General features: G+C 35.2%; 1 protein-coding gene across 1 annotated transcript; it reads right to left on the bottom strand.

The window, feature by feature from the left end:
- Positions 1-1,601: 1,601 nt before the first annotated feature.
- On the bottom strand, positions 1,602-19,037 carry LOC128993595 (uncharacterized). Its single transcript, XM_054417581.1, has 7 exons — positions 18,841-19,037; positions 9,170-9,307; positions 6,570-7,905; positions 5,385-5,480; positions 4,403-4,531; positions 3,521-3,628; positions 1,602-2,847 (listed from the first exon to the last, which is right to left on the bottom strand). The coding sequence occupies exons 2-7, from the start codon at positions 9,262-9,264 to the stop codon at positions 2,743-2,745; spliced, it is 1,869 nt and encodes a 622-aa protein (XP_054273556.1). The 5' UTR covers positions 9,265-9,307; positions 18,841-19,037; the 3' UTR covers positions 1,602-2,742.
- Between the last annotated feature and the right edge of the window lie 379 nt (positions 19,038-19,416).

Consider the following 19,416-nt stretch of genomic DNA (forward strand, 5'->3'; position numbering starts at 1 on the left):
GTATAACTAAGGAATATATACAACATATATTACAAATTTGTCTTAAAATGTAAACACGGGTTTATAATATCTAACACAAATAGATTTTAAATTTCTTTTCGTCTGTGTAACTCCAAATAAACAGTTATAGGCAGTTTTACCACAATTACTATGAATCTTTTATTTGTAACATCATAGAAACATGGAGTTACCTGTTGACTTTGGCTAAATCGCTGCTGAAACTTTCAATGTTACAACAATATAAAGAGAAGATGATGTTAGTTTAATAAAATATATTGCAAAAGTGGAAAATGAAAATCAACAGAAGTAAGAAGTCAACACATAAAAGAGGCTCACATTAGGACCATTCTATTAGTTTCACACTTGTTTAATTGAGGCATATTAGCGTTGTTTATAAAAATCTTAAGTTGCATCGGATACTTTATTTACTGTACTTCTATAAATCAAGGTTATTGCTCTACAACGGGACATACACGCCAAAGCTTGCACAGAACGGTCATTATCAGGTAAGTTGGAATAAAAGTTAGTTTTTAGTAATTTTCATTACTCTTTAAAAGTGGACTTTCTCTTGTATGACTAAAATGATGTTAAGTATATTTTTAACAGTGTATTGTATTATTAAATTAAATGTCAATTGTCAATTTTACTTTGATAATGAGAGGCTGATAAAGTGATTGGCACAATTGAAATTCCCACTAGTTGTAAAATGTATGTTTTGCAATTATGATTAAATAACACAAGGTGTACAAAAAACCAAAACTAAATAAGAATATGTTTAAAAAATTGTGTGTTCGTAATGAATATTTGAAAACGTCTGCTATCTTAAGAAGCCCTTGAGAGAAACTATAAGGAGAAACTAAAATGATGACGAGAGTAAATTTTAACTATAGGCTAGATAATGGATGAATAATAACGGAACAGACAGTTTCAAAATCATAAAAAAATTATACAATATATTTCTTTAACATCTTTACAAACAAGGTACACGAGTATTTTTCTCGGATTTGAGAAAACATTACTTCATCTACAACTTGAAGAAAGTAATATCACAGACAAAGGATTACACTAAAATGAAGTCTTGGAGAACTTTTCTATATAAAATACACTGACGATTGTGAAAACTGTTTTGTTTTGATTGAAAAAAAAAAAAAATAGTACAATAATGATATTTTGTTAAAAAGTCAAATCAATTAAATAAAACTAACCTAATAGTGCAATATTGCACAAAAAAGTTTTAAAATACATAATTCATTTAAAATGAACCTGGTTCATAGAATTAAAAATATATCTATACAGATAGTAAAACAGTAAAAAAACCTACATGCTCCCAATTAACCCTAGAGCTGGCAATAGTGTAACGCTGTACTGGCATAGGGATATTATTGATTATGTAATATCATTTTTAAACCATTATAAAAATTAGAAATAGCAACATAACTATGGATTGTTATATATCATTTTGTTCAGAATAAGACAAAGAACAATAACATAGGTGGTTTACATGGTTACCAAAAAAAAATTTTTTTTAGTTTTTTTCAAATTGTAGTCATTATTAATTTTTTTATAAAATGTTTTTATATTCCGTCGTATAGCTAAGTAGATGTAAGACTTATCATCATAAGGTAAATTGTAAAGTTGTGGTAAATTTTGTGCTGATTCCAAAAACATATAGTTTATATAGCTTATTTTGTGTATTTTGTTTGATAGCCCTATTACTATGTCGATCGTACCCCCACGCTAGTACCAAATAATCATCCAACCCAGGTCATGTACAAAACCGTACACCTTATATAACATATAATTCCAGGGTACTCTGGTTTGTATTATTTAACTTATTTATTACAACAGTAGCCCTAAAAAGTGAACAAACCTAAAAAAAATTAAAAAAATAAAAAAAATTATATATAGGCCTACCGTAATATCTGCATTGGCGCCGTATATCCGGCGTTGCCATTTCGGCCGCGGCCGTTCGCGCCGTATATCCGGCGTGTGCCAGCGCTAGGGTTAAAATTAAAATTAAAATATTCATTATTTTTAACAAAGGCATTATTAGAAAATAAACTATACATTTGAAATGATCTTGATAAATATATATATATAAATATACATTATACAATGGTAAACAACGTTCTGCATGGCCTTTAGCCCATATGGAATCATCCGATTCACAAAAAAAATCAATATGACCTAGGTTAAAATAGTACAGTACTTGAATTAAAATAAAATAGATTTTAAAAATTGTTATGGAAATTAAAAAGTAACTAATACTATAGTGGCAGTAATTTCCCAACTAAAAAAAATTATAAAATTAAGACAAAAATATTTAACAATCTAGTTATTGTTAAAAATCAATCCTTTGTTTTTGTGTCTACGCTACAATTGTTTTCAACAAAAAGTTGGCTAGGGAACTTCTTAGAGAAATTGTGAATAAAAAATGTTCAAACAAAAAAGAGGATAGCAAATAAAACTAGTAACTAGAGTCTTTTTAAAAGTTTTGAACTGTTACAAAAATATGGATAACTTATGTTTTTCAAACGGGCGCTTCTACGTCGATTGAATTCCATTAAAAATTATTATAAATCAGACTTCAAAAAAAGATTTTTGGAAAAAAATCCAATATTTAGGTAGTCACTTGTGTGAAATTTCTATCAGTCTTACGGATTGACGAATCTAATGTCTATCAGTCAAATATCAAGTCTTAGACTTGAAAACAGATGTAAATATTTACACGTAATACTTTCCTCATGTCACATCCATTTCCTGAGTTAGTTGGAGATCTGCAAGTAAACATTCAGGCTCAGTCTCTCTCCTACAAGTCTTGAAGTGATCTTCACGCCAATCTTCAATCTGTAAAATTGTGCATTTGTACCAATTCAGCAGCTATAGCTTTGAAATAGGGGGTAGACAAAACCGAAATTGTGGCATGTAAATAAATACCGATCTGCCAAGTCCACAAATGGATGAAGTACACACATCTTTAAACTGACCATGGATTTCAAAAGAGTTTGAACTCTTAAACGTAATATTACAAGTTTGACCAATAGTATATATTCACTGATTTGGGCAATAATTTCAATGATTTCCCGCGATTGAGGCAACAAACATCTAACGCGATTGGGGCATCTAATACGATCCCCGATCTGGATGGACTATATAAACCAAAATGACTGAATAAAATGATCTATAGAAATGCAAACCAGAAAACTTTGGTTATAGCAACTCATTTTTATAGTGTGCTATGTAATGATTGAATAAATGAACGAATTATATCTTTAGCCTATTTAAACAAAGTATTTACAAAATTGTTGGCATACAATATTTAATGGAGAAAAAAACATAAATTAAAATAATAAATAAAAAATTAAAGTTTGCATAACATCTATGATTAAAAAAACTTACATATTTTTAGGGAATAAGCTGACATGGACAACGATTCCTATACCAGGGTACGACCCAGGTCTATATACATCAGTCCAACTCAAGATTGTTTATCAAACTGACTAACTATCAACACATTTACCTGGCAGATATTGGAGCAGTACGCCCGAACTCTGCAGACACAAAGCATTTCCACCTTGTTATTGCAAGATCTGTTCCAACACACAGACTCCAAAAGCATCTCTTCTCTCTGTAAAATGTCAATTTTTGTAGAGAAAAATTTTGGAAAAGAAAATAATCAAAAATATAATTGGAAACTGTAGTAGAGGGTGGACTGCACTCAGTAGCAAATTAGGTGAATTAACCTGAAGTGAAAGGGGACTATAGGAAAATACAGGATCTCAGTTAGTTGTAGATTGCTTGTTATGATTGTATTTTGATTTTGATAATATTTGGCAAATTTATTTATTTCAAGCTATTTTGGCCTACATTAAAGTAAAAAACGTTTTAAAACACACTATGTTACCTTTGCTGAGGCAGCAAACCAAGGCAATTGTTAAACCTGATGTTATTCAAATAGGGAATAGATATAGATGGTAAACATCCAATTATGCAAATGGAAATTCACTTAGACTGCAGGTTTGCTGCGGTGGGTGAATTGATGGTTTAGAGTTGTGAAAACTCTAAATTAGAATGTATTTGGTTGTGGGTATTCTAATTATGATGATTCTCAGTATAATTCTGATCACTCAGAATTATATTTACCCAGAAACTAAAGTACTCAGAAACAAAATTACTTGGAAATATGGGATAGCGGAATTTTGCAGCAAAACAGGGAGAGATCTTATTTTGCTGTGACTGCAGGAGACACATTTTACCTAACAAGAGATAATTAAAATAGTTGGAGAACCAATTGTAGCATAACAAATACGGTAATAATAATTGTTAAATGTTATTTTTTAGGAAAAAGGAAAAAAATATTTAATATTGATATTTTTAATGAGTATGAAAACAGGTTTCTCACATGATCAAGAATGTCTTGGTTTAACCAGTCGCTTTCCCACAAATCCCAGCTGTCCCCACAAGAGCCATGTTCCCGGCAGAGGTTTAGAGCTGATACAGTTAGCTGATGTTTTTCAGCTGTTACATTGATCTAGAAGCAATGTTGATTCATTATTAATACAACTGACTGATAATATGTATTTGTAAGTACAGTAGAGCCTCGATAGTTCAACACTTTGTGGACTTAAAGGATGTCTAACTATCAAATTGTCAAACTATAGGGAGTAAATGGAGTTTAATATACAGGAAAGTAAAAACAAAAGTCTTATATTGAAATCCCCAAAATTTGTTAAATACGGTACTTAAAAGCTTAAAAATTTTACTGTTTATTAGTTAAGTCTCAAGTCAACAATAAATGACAAATTAACGTTCAAGTCAGCTTACATCACAATAGTAACCATTAAATATCACTTGACAGAATAGCTCAGCACGTGTTTAACTACAAGGAGTGTCAAACTATCGAGTGTTGAACTATCGAAGGTTTACTGTAATAAACTCAGTTTCAACCTGATTTTGTGTCGCATTTGATTCAATCATCATTTCATCACCAGGGCCTAAAGTGGCTCTTTTTTTTGCTCTAGTTTTGAGCAAGGGCAATACTGCACCATTCTTTAATAAAATTAACTCCCAAAACTAAAGCTTTGTTCGTTGTTCTTTAAAAATTGGCTTTCAAAACTGTTTTCATCTTGTCTGACTAAAATATGCCTTAACTGTTAAAGTTGATGCATTAATATTATCCGCCAAAAATAGGCCTAATTTCATTTACAATAAATTCAATTTCAAATTAGGCTATAGAAATATTTTTGTACTTTAATTCATCTAAATGACAGTAAAGGTGGGTATTTAGTGAAATCCACAATGTGACACACAATTATAAGAAAGTACTTGACTCGAGTTGAATATTTATTCAGAGATAACTTATTAAATAGATGTAGCACTGTTACCTTCAGCTGACATGGACAGGTAAGTAGCTCGTGACAGAGGTAACAACGGGGTAAACGTTGTCGACACATAGGACAATGGAGGTAATCCACATCCAACTGTAAATAATAAATTCAATGCAATTAGAATTTTGTACAAACAACACAAGTATTCCTGAAAGAGAGTTCGGTGAAAACAAATTGAACTGGACTGGTTGCATTTTATACTTGAATCCAGATTGAAAATAATTATTTTTCTTGGGAATTCTTTGTTGGAATCAAGTTTTAGAGCTTTACAAACAACCCAAGTTTACTAACTTGGTATTTTTAACATCAATTCAGAGTGTGGAAGGCAAACTACATTAGTTTACTTGTTCAGTGATGTATTTAGATCAAACTAGGTAATTTAATTTTTGTCATACTGCAGCAAAAACTGCCATTATTATACATGCGTTGCGGGTCTAAAGTAGCATTTTTACTCTTTAGGGAGTAAAGATCAGCTGTTGTAAACAGTTGTAAATTGCAGTTGTAGCAATCGCATGGAACGAAGTTATTTATCGATTGATCCATTAGGTAAGGTTTCAGCTTACCTTATTGTTGCATTCGTTAATTCGACATATTGATGGTATAATTTACAGTAACAAATTGTAATAGACAAAATGGTTGAATCACTTACTTAACAGCTGCTTATTAACATAGCAGAACTGAAAACGACCTAGAAGTACTTTTGAGAAAAGATTATCTTTAGAAAAGTAATTTTGCTTCATATCTTACGTTGTTAATTAATGATGCAAGATGCAATATGTCAAAAAACTAAAGGTAGTTCATCACACGGGCAAAAAGTGTCTTTTTAACCCTCGCTCATTTTCCGACCTCAGCTTCAGCCTCGATCGTAAAACTTGAGCTCAGGTCGAAAAAAGACATTTTAGGCCCTGGTGATGAAATATGCTATTATTTCATACTAAGCTATTAAAACACACTTGATTATCTTCCCTGTAGCAGCAAACCTAAGTACTCATTACCTAAGGTTATTTTTATAGCAAATCAATATGACATTTTTAAGGAAAATGTTAGTGATTGTGATGATTTTAATAAAATATTTTTTTACGAAGGCTTTCAATTTGTTATTAATTAAAATTAAAACATTTGTAAGCCATGTACACTAGTGTTACAAACCAATTTTGAAGTCAAATAATATCATTTACTCACATCAAAATCAGAAGAAGTATCGTTTTCCTTTGATTGTTCATCGACATTCATATTAAAATCTTCGGTGACTGAATGCTCGCCAACTTCTTCAATTTCTTCGGAACTTGTGCTAAGCACATCGTCCCCTGAACCCAGAGGTTCACATTCCATGAATATTTCAGAAAGCCATCTATAATAAGTGGCCACAATATCTTTGAACTGTTTGTGAGGCTTTTGTAGCATCACATCATGTACACAAACAAACTTTTGAATCTCAAAAAGTTTCTTCATAACCGTTCTAAAATCAAAATCTTTTCGTCCAAGTTTTTCAAATGCCTTGTCTATTTGTAGATATAACATCGGAATAACTTTTTTCCATGTATCGATATCCAACTCCGGGTCATTGAGTTTTAAGATTTTATTAAACGCTTCAACAAAAGTTCTGCTATAGTTTTGCACTTTCCAAAGGTATTTTTCACTATCAAACATCTGATTATCATGCTCCAGGAGAGATTCTCTGGACAATTTATCTAAAATCTCCACCAGGCAATACAAATCACTTCTTACCGTCGGTGAGAAAAATAACGGGTAAAGCCTTAAAATATTTGCAATTATTGATTCATTTTCATTTGGAGGTTTTAGTTGTAATTGGGGATTAATAACTATTGGTTGGGCTGGTTCCTTCTCCTGCGTGTTTTCAATTCCAAGTGATATCGCATCCTTGACTTTGATTAATAAACCTGCGCTTTTAGTACCATGAGAATCTTTTTCCGAAACAGTAGGGCTCTCTAAGGTGGATGCTTCACTGTTTTGTTCACAATTTGTTATTATTTCAGATGTTTTTTCCAATGCTGATGGTTGTTTTTCGGTTAGTAAATCTACACGAGAGTCAACATTATTTTTTAAACTAATTAAATTAGAATTATCACATTTTTTCCCACCAAATTTAGTGTTGACATTTTCGGTTTCAATTTTTACCGTAGGAAGAGTATCCTTCACTTGCCACTCTTTTTCTAAATCGATTAAATGTTTTTCTTGAATTTGGGTTTTTTTTACAGTTATAATGTCAGTGTTTTCATGTTTTATTGTCGGTAAAAGTTGTACAGTTGGCTGGTGTAGAATCTTATCATACCGTGGGATGTATTTGTCTGGACTGCATTCACTCCTATTGGGTTCATGTAGGATTGATTTATCACATATTTTTAGATTATTACAGGGGTCATCCAACTCTCTCTTTACAGACTTTGGATCTATACCGGTTTTAAAAGTTAACTTTTCTTCTTTAATAAGTGGAGTAGTAGAATCCTCTTTCTTGATACGGTTAACATCAGGAACATCCTTGTCGTGTTTTTGATTCCTAAAGAAAAAAGAGCATAAAGACATTTAGTTAGTTCTTCTGTATTGCATGATGCATTGCAGTTATAAATTTACCTGACTAAAAAATTATTTAAGTCCTCATTTTGATATTATTTGCTCATGGATCTACAAGGGTTGTCTGTTCGATCACAGCCAAGAGCTAGATCACCTGTGTCGCCTACTTTACTATTCTAGCCGGTTAGTACCTTTATGAAACTATTAGTCTAGTCATAATTGACATAAACAATGTTAAAGAATTACTGTTTGCTCCCGCCAGGTATGAATCATGTTCTGTGATTAGGTTTTCAATAGGAAGTGGGTCAACCGCTTGTATGCGAAAAAGTGCCTAGATGTATAACATTTTGCATAATAGTGTCTTAGGGAGTCGTAGAAGGCCGTACATAACCTAACAACAAAGCAGGTATTAATCAGTTTCCACTGAAATAATGATTAAATTTAGGGAAAATTTGGTTGCTGGTCAGCGTGTGGCTACGATCATATTGCTCGCACGCTCGTGCAAGCTTTAAGTGACGCTAGCTTACACAAATTGGGGTGTTCATATTACTTGCAACTACTCGCATACATTTAGCTGGCTAGTCGTCAGTGGCTGATGTTAAAGATGGAGTCATGTGATGATGAAGTTTTTGTAATGGAAAGTAGTGTTTTGAAGGTCTTAGTAGTGGATAGTGAACCATTTAGGGAAGAATGGGTGAAAGATTACTTTGTTGACAGAGAAGTATCAGGAGAATACCACTGAATTTTTCCGGATCTTTTGAGACAGCCGGAAAAACTGTTAAATTCTATTTCTCTGTAGGTAGAAACGTTTCTTATTGCATATTATTGGTCTTTTAGAAGGGACCAACTCAATAAAAAGTGCATCCATTTGTAAGAGAGAAAAAACCGGAGATAAAACAAAATACACACTGTGTGCACATACTCACTTCAAAAACAAATAAATTTGTTTGCAAGGTGATGCGAGTAACAGGAGAAAGGTAGATGGGATTATGATAACAACTTTAAAGGGCTCTAAAATTAAAATACTGGAGGTAGGTCATCAAAACTTATTAAGTTATAGTTATCTATCTAAAAGGAGTAAAATTACCAAGTTTTATCAATTTAGCCTATTAGTTGTTAACAATTTATTAACTTCTCAGTTTTATCACCCATCTGTGACCATGAGTGTGTAAAAAAATGATAGGCTATTTGAAATGATTTGATAATAATCCAATAGGTACCTATCAATCAATTATCAATGCACTACTTACTTGTTCGTATTCATATGTGGCCCCAGCACAGTTTCTAATCGATGTAATAACACTCGAGGCTGTGCTTTCAATTTACATTCTGTATTCTTTCGCATTTGGTTTGATACTGAAGATGGTTTGATACTTAGTTGCGCTAACCTAAAAAATACTTATATTAATATATTAGATCAGTAGTTTACTACAATATTTGGTTAACAGAAAATATTTTTTCAAGCCCCTATGAAATCTATCAGCTATGTCTAGGAAAAATGATCTTATCTAATTTGATGATGACTAAATTAAATTATAATTTATGATTACGGTGCTAAGCCTATAGTTTACAACATAAAAGTTTGAACTTCTTTTGTTTAACCCATCTCGAGCGGCCCCGCTCACTTCACGATCAATAATTTGTTTGGGGTAAAAAAAATAGATTTTTAGCAAATTACCAAAGGAATGAATTGATGGTACATATATGGGGTATCTCAGACCATGGCCGGCTTCTATAGCTCCAATATGAAAGCAAATAGAAACCTAATTGGAACTGGAATCCCCTATTTTGACCCTGGATGGAATTCAGCTAAATTATTTTTAAACCCAAAAAAGCACCCAAACAGATTTTGGGGGGTGAGGGTGGTTCTTGGGAAATTTTCAAATGTAAAGGGAGTTGTGTTATATCTCATTTTAAAGATCTTTGCGTCCTGAGTATTTTAGTGGAAAAGTTTTAAATTATTTTTATCTCTATTTACAGAGTGTTCAAAAAAATACAAAAATAGACCTGCGAACTATTGTTAAACTTTGTGGGGGGTTAACTTAATAACACTTTAATTGCTAAATGAGCTTTCAAAAAACCTGTGGTTTCAACCCTTTTCCTAATTTTTTACTTACGCTACGCAATTTAAAACTTATTGAAGTTTCAAAAGCTGTTATCTCAAAGATTTGAAATCTTTGAATAGCAACATGGGTTTCATTACAAACTACATTGTAGCACTTAAAATTAGCTACAAGTTTTGCTTTTAATGTTTTTTTGTATCTTTATTGGTTAAAGAGCTGTAGCAAAATTAGTGTATTTTAATGTTTTATTAAATCGTCTTCAAAGTGTTTGCTGTTGTGAATGTAAACGTCTAGGTCTCAATTTCAACTAATTGGGCCAAATATTCAAATTTGAAATACATAAATGGTCCATGAACATGTTTTGACGTAGCCTATATATGCGTCGTACGCTTGTGACCTTCAGATTGAGTTGCGTATATATACGTCCAACGCTCGGGAAGGGTTAAGTCTTACTAGCACAAAACTCTCACTGAGCAAAAAAAACTTTTTATTTGAATCTGCTAGAGTCTCGACCAGAATCACCAACTTTACGCACATCAGTTGCTGTGACTCAAAAAAAATTTCCCAGTTTATCTCTAGACCATTAGGTAGGCCTAGAGCTTAAAAAAAAAACAAATAATTTAATATACCGGTAGCCTACGATCAAGTGTTTTTGTACGGTAATTGGTTACGGAGAAAATTCAAAATTTTTTTTTCCCTACAGATAAAGGTTGGTTCTAGAGCCCTCATACCTGATATATTCAAAATAATAATTTGTAAAAGTACCAAAAAAATCTTAAAATTAACGTAAATTTAGTTAGTTTTAAACATTAATAAAACTATGTTTTTATTTCATTTTCAATTTTTTGAGGTATAAGGGCCTTAGTATAACTATTCAACTACATTGTTACCAAGTTTCAACGAAATCTGTTGAAAAACAGCGTCCAAAACGGGGGACAACTTAACATGTTTTGTCCTAAACACCGGTCTGCCGAAGGGAGACTACTGCGCTACTAGCCTTTTACAAAAGTTGGCTCAGACGGCAGATGAGTCACCAAGCCTCGCAACCTGGCGAGTCCACAGGACTCTAATCAACAACTAACTGCTACATATTAGTTCGAGACGAAGTCGAAACTTAAAATGATCGAGAGCTGTAAAACCATTTCGGTCCGTGGTATGAACGCTATTTTTCACCACACTATATCCTATTACCACCATTCACCACAATAATAATGCACACTGATAGTCAACACAACTACAACTTTAAGGTTATGTAAAGAAATAATTTGAGGAATCAGCCAAAATAATAATAAACAGTTGTAAAGCTACGCGCGCAATACGGCGGCACGGCACGGATGGGCGGTACGGCACGGACGGCATTTTTAAGAGGGGGTGCGCGCACTAGGGCGGCACGGCACGGACGGACGGGACGGGACATCCGCAATTTAGGACAGTTGACAGTCTGCAAGCTAAAAATTGTGAGTAAAGATGGATATAGATTAAGTGGAGATAGTAGGTTTAATTTTAGCAGAGGAAGAGGTGACAAGAAGGTGCAAGCAAAGATTTTAGATACACCACATAAACAGGAAGAGACTAAGTTTTGGAGAGTTCCACACCTTGTTTCCTGATCTTGTAGAAGGATTATTTGTAAAACTTGCCTGATTGTTTCATAATAGATCATATTTCTGTCCATATATTGTCACGCCGCACGTTATTAAAATATTCCGGATGTCGCATGTTGTAGAGTTTGGGGTTTTTCTCAACGAGAAAAATCAACTTACTAACATCTATGTTTACAACACACGAAAACACTGCAACTTTGACAGAGATCAGTTGAGAATGGCGGATGTCCCGTGCCGCCCGCCCGGTCGGTGTGCAGTGCTCCCGGTCGGTACGGGCGTCACGGCAGCTCGGAAATGTCCTGGAGTTCTGCCTCCCGGACTGTTTAACAAACGGCGGAAGCTGCCGAACGTCCGTTGCCGGCCGTACCGTCGTGTTGGGCGCACTCATATGACATTCAATGTAATTAACTTTTAAAAATTGCCGTGCCGCCCGCCCGTCCGTGCCGTGCCGCCGTAGTGCGCGCGCAGCTTTAGGCAGCGGTTACATACATAATGAATTAACTAGTGGCTTGTAGGGTAATAAGTCCCTAAAAAGCACAAATGTAAATCTAATTATTCTAATATTTAAAAAAAACTTTATAATCCAATTGTCTATGTGTCAGGATATATTCCAGTACAACATATCTTTTGTTCAAAAAACAGTTTGTTGTTTGTCTTTGTTTACTTTTGTTGCATGATTTTATTTTAAATAGGTAAATATAATTGCAATGACTCCAGAGGTTTAACCCTGCTTAAGGCAGCAAAAATGTTTGTGAATAAATATTGGTTTACTAAGGTAGCTTAGTGATGAAAAGACTTCCCGGATTGAAATATTTGTTTTCATCAAATATGAGAAGGCAAATAAAGGTGTGTTGAGATAAGCTTAGCTGTTGGTCAAAATCGCTAAATTAGCGCCCTGACCCAGTTATTATTTATAAATTTATACTCCTTTTCTAAAGGGTTAGCAAAATTAGTGTAAAATAAAGGAATTCTATTGACCAAACTTAACCCTAGATTTGTTTCTGATCAACATTTAATAGCTATTTACATTACAAGTGTAGTAAGAGCGTTCTTACATCACGCAGGTGAATGTTGTGCAACGAGCGAAAGCGAATTGCATAATTCACCGAAGTGATGTAAACACGCTCTTGCGTAACGTGTAACGTACAAGATTTTACCTGACCCGACAATATACAGGAGGTTACGAGCAATATGCTTCATTATCCATTTCACTCATCTTCTAACAGTAACGTTCATTACAAACAAAAGCTAGGTTAGGAAAATTCTTCAAAGCATAACAATAAAATTCAAGCACACAGCTGATTTCTAGCGTTGAATGTCGTTGGCTCCATAGAGGTATATTTTCAAAGTTATCCACTCAATGTTATTTAAATGGGTTTCATTACCCCACCGAATGAGTTTTTTTCAACTTTACATCACTCGTGAAGTGAGGAAGTTGTATACATCACGCTTGGGATAGGGAATTTTAACATGACGGGTTAGGTAAAAACTATTATTAGCCTGGTGTAAAATTGTGTAAGTGTATGCGGTGGTATTCCTCCTAAAGGTGCGATTGACATTTCATATTCCATCAAAAAAGGGCCTAATCAAAGCCTGATTACTAATCATTTTGCGACTGCTTATGTTTCTATTGCCCAGTTATCGAAACCAATCACGAAATTAGTTTTCATCAGCATCTTTGACATCCATATTTTTGTATATTTTTAAGAAACGGAAAATGCCTCTTGGTTTTACCGTTATATATGGATGCTCCCTTTATTGCCGTGCTTGCTTTGCTCTTGCTATATTATTTAAAACTTTTTTGCTTGGAGCAACCTGCTTAAAATTTATCCAATGATTCTACGACTTATCATACGCTTAACAAACTTACTTTAACATACCTACACAAGTTGGCAAATCGCACAGTAAAACAATTGTTTTCAACTTTCTAAGGCGTAACCAAAAGTCTGAAATAGAATTATTATAGGTAACGTTATCCCTGGTTTTGTATAGTATACAGTTTATTGCAGAATTGACTGACAAATGAGTATTCCAAATGTAATATTGCTTACTGGCTTAATGATAAATCAAGATCAGCTGTAATGAAGTAAATAAAAATCAGCAGTAGGGTAAATGGCTTCTAATTCTTTTCTTATGGGGAACATTTTATCAAATTTTGTGTTTAAATTTGGGGAACTTCACTATTTTTCTCGCCGTCACGGGGTCGAGACTTTTAATTTGAGCCCTATCCCGTCATTCTACGACTTCCCAGTCGCCCATAATTCTGACGCAAAGAATCGGCTTACGTAATTAATATATAGATTTGTATGTTTTTAGAATTTTTGATTCGTTTAAAAGGTTTTTGTTGTTAATTAAGTTAATTGTATTTTTCTAAACAAAGGCAAACGATATAAAAAAACGTAAAAGCTAGTTTTGAAGGTCATTGTAGCCTATTTATGGAAATATCCATAATGCCAAGGCATAATGTTACTTATATTATTGATATTAACAAACATTTAATTAGTTGCGCTCGCCACAAGGGCTCCTCACAGCCAGTGATGTAAGATCGATATGTTCTATGCTCGTACTGCTCGATGTCCAAGGGTAGATAAGTTTGCCGCTGCGCTTGCGTAGGTGCGGAGTCGCGTCTTTAGTAGTAGTTTGTTTACACGATGTTTTCAGAAAGGCGCACATAATGACCCCGCACTACACGCCTGTCAACACCACCTTCCCCCCAAGGCTATCCCCCCAAAACGGTACTACACCTAGGGTGATAAAGACTCTTAACTCTCCCACTTGGATTCGGACCAGTGACCTTCATATTTTTAATAGCAGCAGTGTTTTACAGTCTTAACCACAAGTTTACTTGACTACCCAGTCATAAGTCTTGCAATAATATCCAGCCACCACTCATACATTAACCACAAAAGCAACTTGGCTATTGGTAACAACAAGCAGCTAAATCCTCTCACTAAAGTTATCTTTTTTAACTGTTGTCAATATCCACTTACTATATGACTTAGGATATTGACTTTGACTACCTAACATAGGCCCTACACTATTTTAAGTTTTTGTTTAAGTTATGTGAAAGTTAAAACTTTTATTTTATAGGCTAATATTTGACTAGCCTAAGTTAACCCTAGATAGGTGTCGCACGTAAATTTGACATAATGATATGATAGGTTACGTACCTTTTTTATTCCGTCGTCAGTCCTAAAATAGTCAAAGGGTGACTAGTTTCGGGTCAGAAATGACCCATTTCCAAACCCATTTTCATCAAATTGATTGGTCCAAAATCCGACAGAAGTCTTCGTTATGAGGTACAAACACATGTCGACACATAAAGTTCACACATTTACGACACAAAGCACATTTAAATGTTGTAAATGTGTTAACTTTATGTGTCGACATGTGTTTATACCTCATAACGAAGACTTCTGTCGGATTTTGGACCAATCAATTTGATGAAAATGGGTTTGAAAATGGGTCATTTCTGACCCGAAACTAGTCACCCTTTGACTATTTTAGGACTGACGACGGAATAAAAAAGGTACGTAACCTATCATATCATTCTACATCAGTCCTGGTGGCAATAATGTTTAAATTTGACATAGCATAGGGCGAACTATTTTTAGCATCTCCACTCCTTTAACCGAAGCTACCCTCCTTCCAGCAGTGCTCTCAGAAGTCATTTGCCTTGTGATGGCTGCCTTGGTTGGGTTTTAGTGTTTCTTTATGTCCTTGCTAGTTGGTTTCTTGAAACGCATACGTCAAACAAACGTGTCAATTCCCTTTGTGTGTAGTGGTATAGTATAAAATGGCCGGCATTTCATCAAATTTACGTATTCATACCCTTAACTTAGCACTGTGTGACGATACCTTACTGTATGCAATTCTTATGTACAGTAGGCCTACCGGTACGTCAAATGTACGTATTGATACCTTTAGTGTCATGACTTAACTTACTGTATGACGATACCTTCCTAGGGTTAAGTAGGCCTAACTGAAGTCATCCCAAACCCCAGGCAATCATCCTGCTAACCAGGCATGATCTTTGTATGGATATGGGTGTTTTGCTAGCCTAACTTAAATGGTTAACATCTCAAACTTCTGTGCGGGAGGGACATCAACTCCTGGCGCATGTACACGAAACCTGAATGGATTTGGACCGCTTTTCCTCAAAAGCGTTTGGGTAAATCTGAACTTTCTGGACTTTCCTTAAGTTTATGAACCTACCTAAATCGTTCTTGTGATTCTAATAAACAATAAAATACCCTATAAAACAATGTTTAAGGCGCGAAAACCACTGCAAATTGCAAAAATATACGGAACTACTTTCTCAAGGTGCGGAGAAAATCGCACGAAAAAGGAACAAGGAGCGGAGTGATACGGACCGGTGACTACTTACTCTTGCTTGGGCTCCTAGAGAATGGTTAGTTTTATCAGCTGATCATCAATTTATTATTGTTTATGTTAATGTTTTGATTTAAAAAGTGAAACTGTTCTAATCTAACAAAACCTAACCAAACTGGCTGTAACTTATGATTTCATGAATCTGTTACAAAAGAGAAAAGGCATAAACTTAAGCTATGGGGAAGCCAGGCCCATAACTTATGACTTAATGCAAGCATTTTTGAAATTGTCTTATCATTAAATCAACTACCCTACTAACTGTATTCCAAAAGATAAAAAACAACATCCATGGGTATCCATGGGGTCATCAATAAACCCGATTGCCTATGACCTACACTTTATCTTCTTAATCTAACTTAACTTAAAAACACTTTTAATGCAGCCCCGAACCCCCATAAACCCCGACCTGGCTTCCCCAAATGCCTAAATAAGATCATTCATTGGTACTTCCCTGTTGGAGGGAACATTTATTATTATCGATGATTTCTTATTGATAGCCTATATCGATAATTTTGTTTTCCTTTTTACGATCCATATTCATTCTTTTTTAATATCTTTAAACGCATTTGAATTACAAGTTAAGAACTAACCTTGTTTAGGCAAAAATAATAGCCTACCTAACTTAGGCCTACCTATATAATAATTGGAATGAGAAATGAAACTCTTCTAAACTAACCTAACCAAACTTGTTGTAAGTTAGGCTAAGTTAAGTTACCGTTCCAAAATTCCGTGTGATAACAAGGCATATGGGGAATAGGCTATCAAACGGAATTTTGAAATGTTACATCAAGTTTAGTTGTTTAGGTTAGCTTAACACGTTCGCGGCGGCACGTCAAATGGCGGGCGTATCCCCAGTGCGGCGCAGCCCTCAGTGTCAAACAAACCCGATTGCTGCGTTTCCAATTTCGGTCTGACGAATAGCAAATAATGTGCGAGGATGTCCTGCTTTACAACGAGAGTCGACGTAGTTTGCTAAACACCCACAGATATTAGCACTGCTTGGAACGTAGCCGGTCCCATTGGATTTGTATTGCCTAATGGAGGGAAAAAGACGGGCAAAAAGTATATTTTTGAGATTGCCAGACGGGGATTTTACGGGGAAATTTACTACCAACCTGTACTACAACAAAATACAGTATACTATGAGCAGTGCTGTGCGAGGTTTCAAGTTTCTAGCTCTAATCCTGGCTTGAAAATAAATCATTTCGTACTGCATTGCAGCTTGGGAGCGATCGCTCCCATGCCGCGGCGAACGTGTTAAAAGTTTCATTTCAATAACTTAATTATATTAGCCTATTTTAAATTGTTTGTTGATACTGAACAATATTTATTTATTCTCATCGTAGGCTAGTTCTAGTTGTCAGCTCAGCTGATATGTCTCAATTTGTTAATATAAATATAGGCTATAGGATAATAAATAAAATATTGATATATCGAAAAGAAATCATCGAGTATAAGTTAATGAATGTTCCATTTGTAACTTAAGTTAGGCCTAACTTACCCATTCATTTTTAAGTACTCATTGTTTTGTTTCAGTTTCAACTGAAGTAGGATCCATATCACTTCTTGTTCCTTGATGTGCAATGTGCTCTGCACCTTTATAAAGTAGTTACGTATAACTTAATTCCGAAACTTTTGATGGATTTAGCGCCTTACAAAAATGTGCAAGTTAAAAGGCATTTTATCATTTAGGCCTACATTAACTTATTAGAATCGTATGCCTAGGAATTGTCTATGTAGGCTACCTACTTTAAAAAAAAAATAATTGATTGATTTAAGCTAGGCCTACGGTACAAAGCCTAGCCTAGGCCTATCTTACTTTAATGTGTAGCTAGTAGTATGGTCTCAGAATGGACTGCATGAGGAATAACTTAGAATCCACAGCATAAGTTAGGCCCCGTTTATGCACCAAGAGCGGGAGCGGGCCCGCTATTGCCCCGCTCCCGCTCTTGGTGCATAAACGGGGCCTAACTTATGCTGTGGATTCTAAGTTATTCCTCATGCATTCCATTCTGAGACCATACTACTAGCTACACATTAAAGTAAGATAGCGGGGCGATAGCGGGGCCCGCTCCTGCTGTGAATGGGGCTGTTTATGCACGAAGAGCGATAGCGGTAGCGGTTGGTTAAAGGAGAATGGAAGGGGGACACAGTCTTGCCAACTCGAACTCTGCCAAATAATTAACACAACTATTTGTCCTAAGTGCACGTGCGTGTGGGTCAAGTTGGCAACCCTGGCTTCAGCCGCTCCCGCTCCCGCCGTGCACAAACAGTCCAATTTGACTCAATGTAGTTGAAAACCGCTCTATCCCAAGCAACCGCTGCAATTTCTAACTACACAGCGGGCGAATTAGAAACCGCAGCGGGAGGTCAACCGCTATCGCTCTTGGTGCATAAACAGCTCCATTTAACTCAATGGTGTTAGAAATCGCTCCCGCTGTCGGTACCGCTCCCGCTCTTGGTGCACAAACGGGGCCTTAGGTATCCAAAAATAGTTTTACGTAGGCCTAGTAGCCTTAGCGTTCAGGTGATTAAGTTGGCCTAAGTTAGTAACTTCCTGCTTAGGCCTACATTAAAGATGCCACTGGTGTAAGTAAGTTAAACATGAAAAAACATGAATCTTATAAGGACTAAGCCAACTTTAAATAGGCCTTAACAATAAGTTTTCTTTAGGCCTAGGCCTAACTTAACTCTAGCTAAAAGACTTCAATTTTTTTTCAATTTAGGCTATCTGGAATTAATTTCATGCTAGGGCTTTTAAATATTCTATAAGATACAGTAGGCCTATCAATGACAACACTATGATGCTACATGTTTTAGGCCTAACTAACCCTATGCATGCAGAAACACAGATAGTCTACTTACAGCAGGCACGGAAACGGTGAATTTTATGGTTTAAACCTTTTAAATTAACTAAGAATCGTTTTCACTAACAACGGCCAACGGCAATACCGATACTTAAAAGTTACTAAACAATCAAATAAAACAATGCAATAGGGTGAACGATGGATGACTTTAGATGATGACTAATAAAATACCGGTAATTACATTAACATTACAAACATTGCATTCCTTTTTTTTCTCTCTCTGCTGCTTAGTGCTACTATGGTTTTTTTCTATTACGTTACGGACGCGGACGAGACGATTTCCTCTTCCTGGCTCTCACTCTCAGTGTTACCAGAGTACCAGACCAATGACATAAAAAAATTAACCAGCAATTTTCAGAAATTCCCCAGGAATCCTCTTGCCGCTCAGACATCGGGTCTCATTTAATTGCGTGAAAATTTGTTGAGGGTGGCCAGTGGCCACGATACGTCGGTAGTCGGTTCGGTACGTACGTCTGAGCAGTGACTAGTGAGCGGCGGTAAGCGATGCCGGCATGTCGCTCAACGTCGCTCACCAGAAAATTATAAGACGAAAGTAGGGCCAAGTGTTTCTAAA

Source organism: Macrosteles quadrilineatus, unplaced genomic scaffold (genome assembly GCF_028750875.1).
Source record: "Macrosteles quadrilineatus isolate MER2022 unplaced genomic scaffold, UCM_ALF_1.0 Scaffold_4__1_contigs__length_99947679, whole genome shotgun sequence".
Lineage (NCBI taxonomy): Eukaryota > Metazoa > Arthropoda > Insecta > Hemiptera > Cicadellidae > Macrosteles > Macrosteles quadrilineatus.

What these genes read in the sequence shown, in the direction of transcription:
- LOC128993595 (XM_054417581.1), bottom strand. Translation starts at nt 9,264, where the DNA reads ATGCGAAAGAATACAGAATGTAAATTGAAAGCACAGCCTCGAGTGTTA. An exon ending in CCTGTCCATGTCAGCTGAAG is followed by an intron (nt 4,532 to 5,384) that starts GTAACAGTGCTA and finishes CATTGCTTCTAG; the next exon opens with ATCAATGTAACAGCTGAAAA. An exon ending in ACCAAGACATTCTTGATCAT is followed by an intron (nt 3,629 to 4,402) that starts GTGAGAAACCTG and finishes GACATTTTACAG; the next exon opens with AGAGAAGAGATGCTTTTGGA.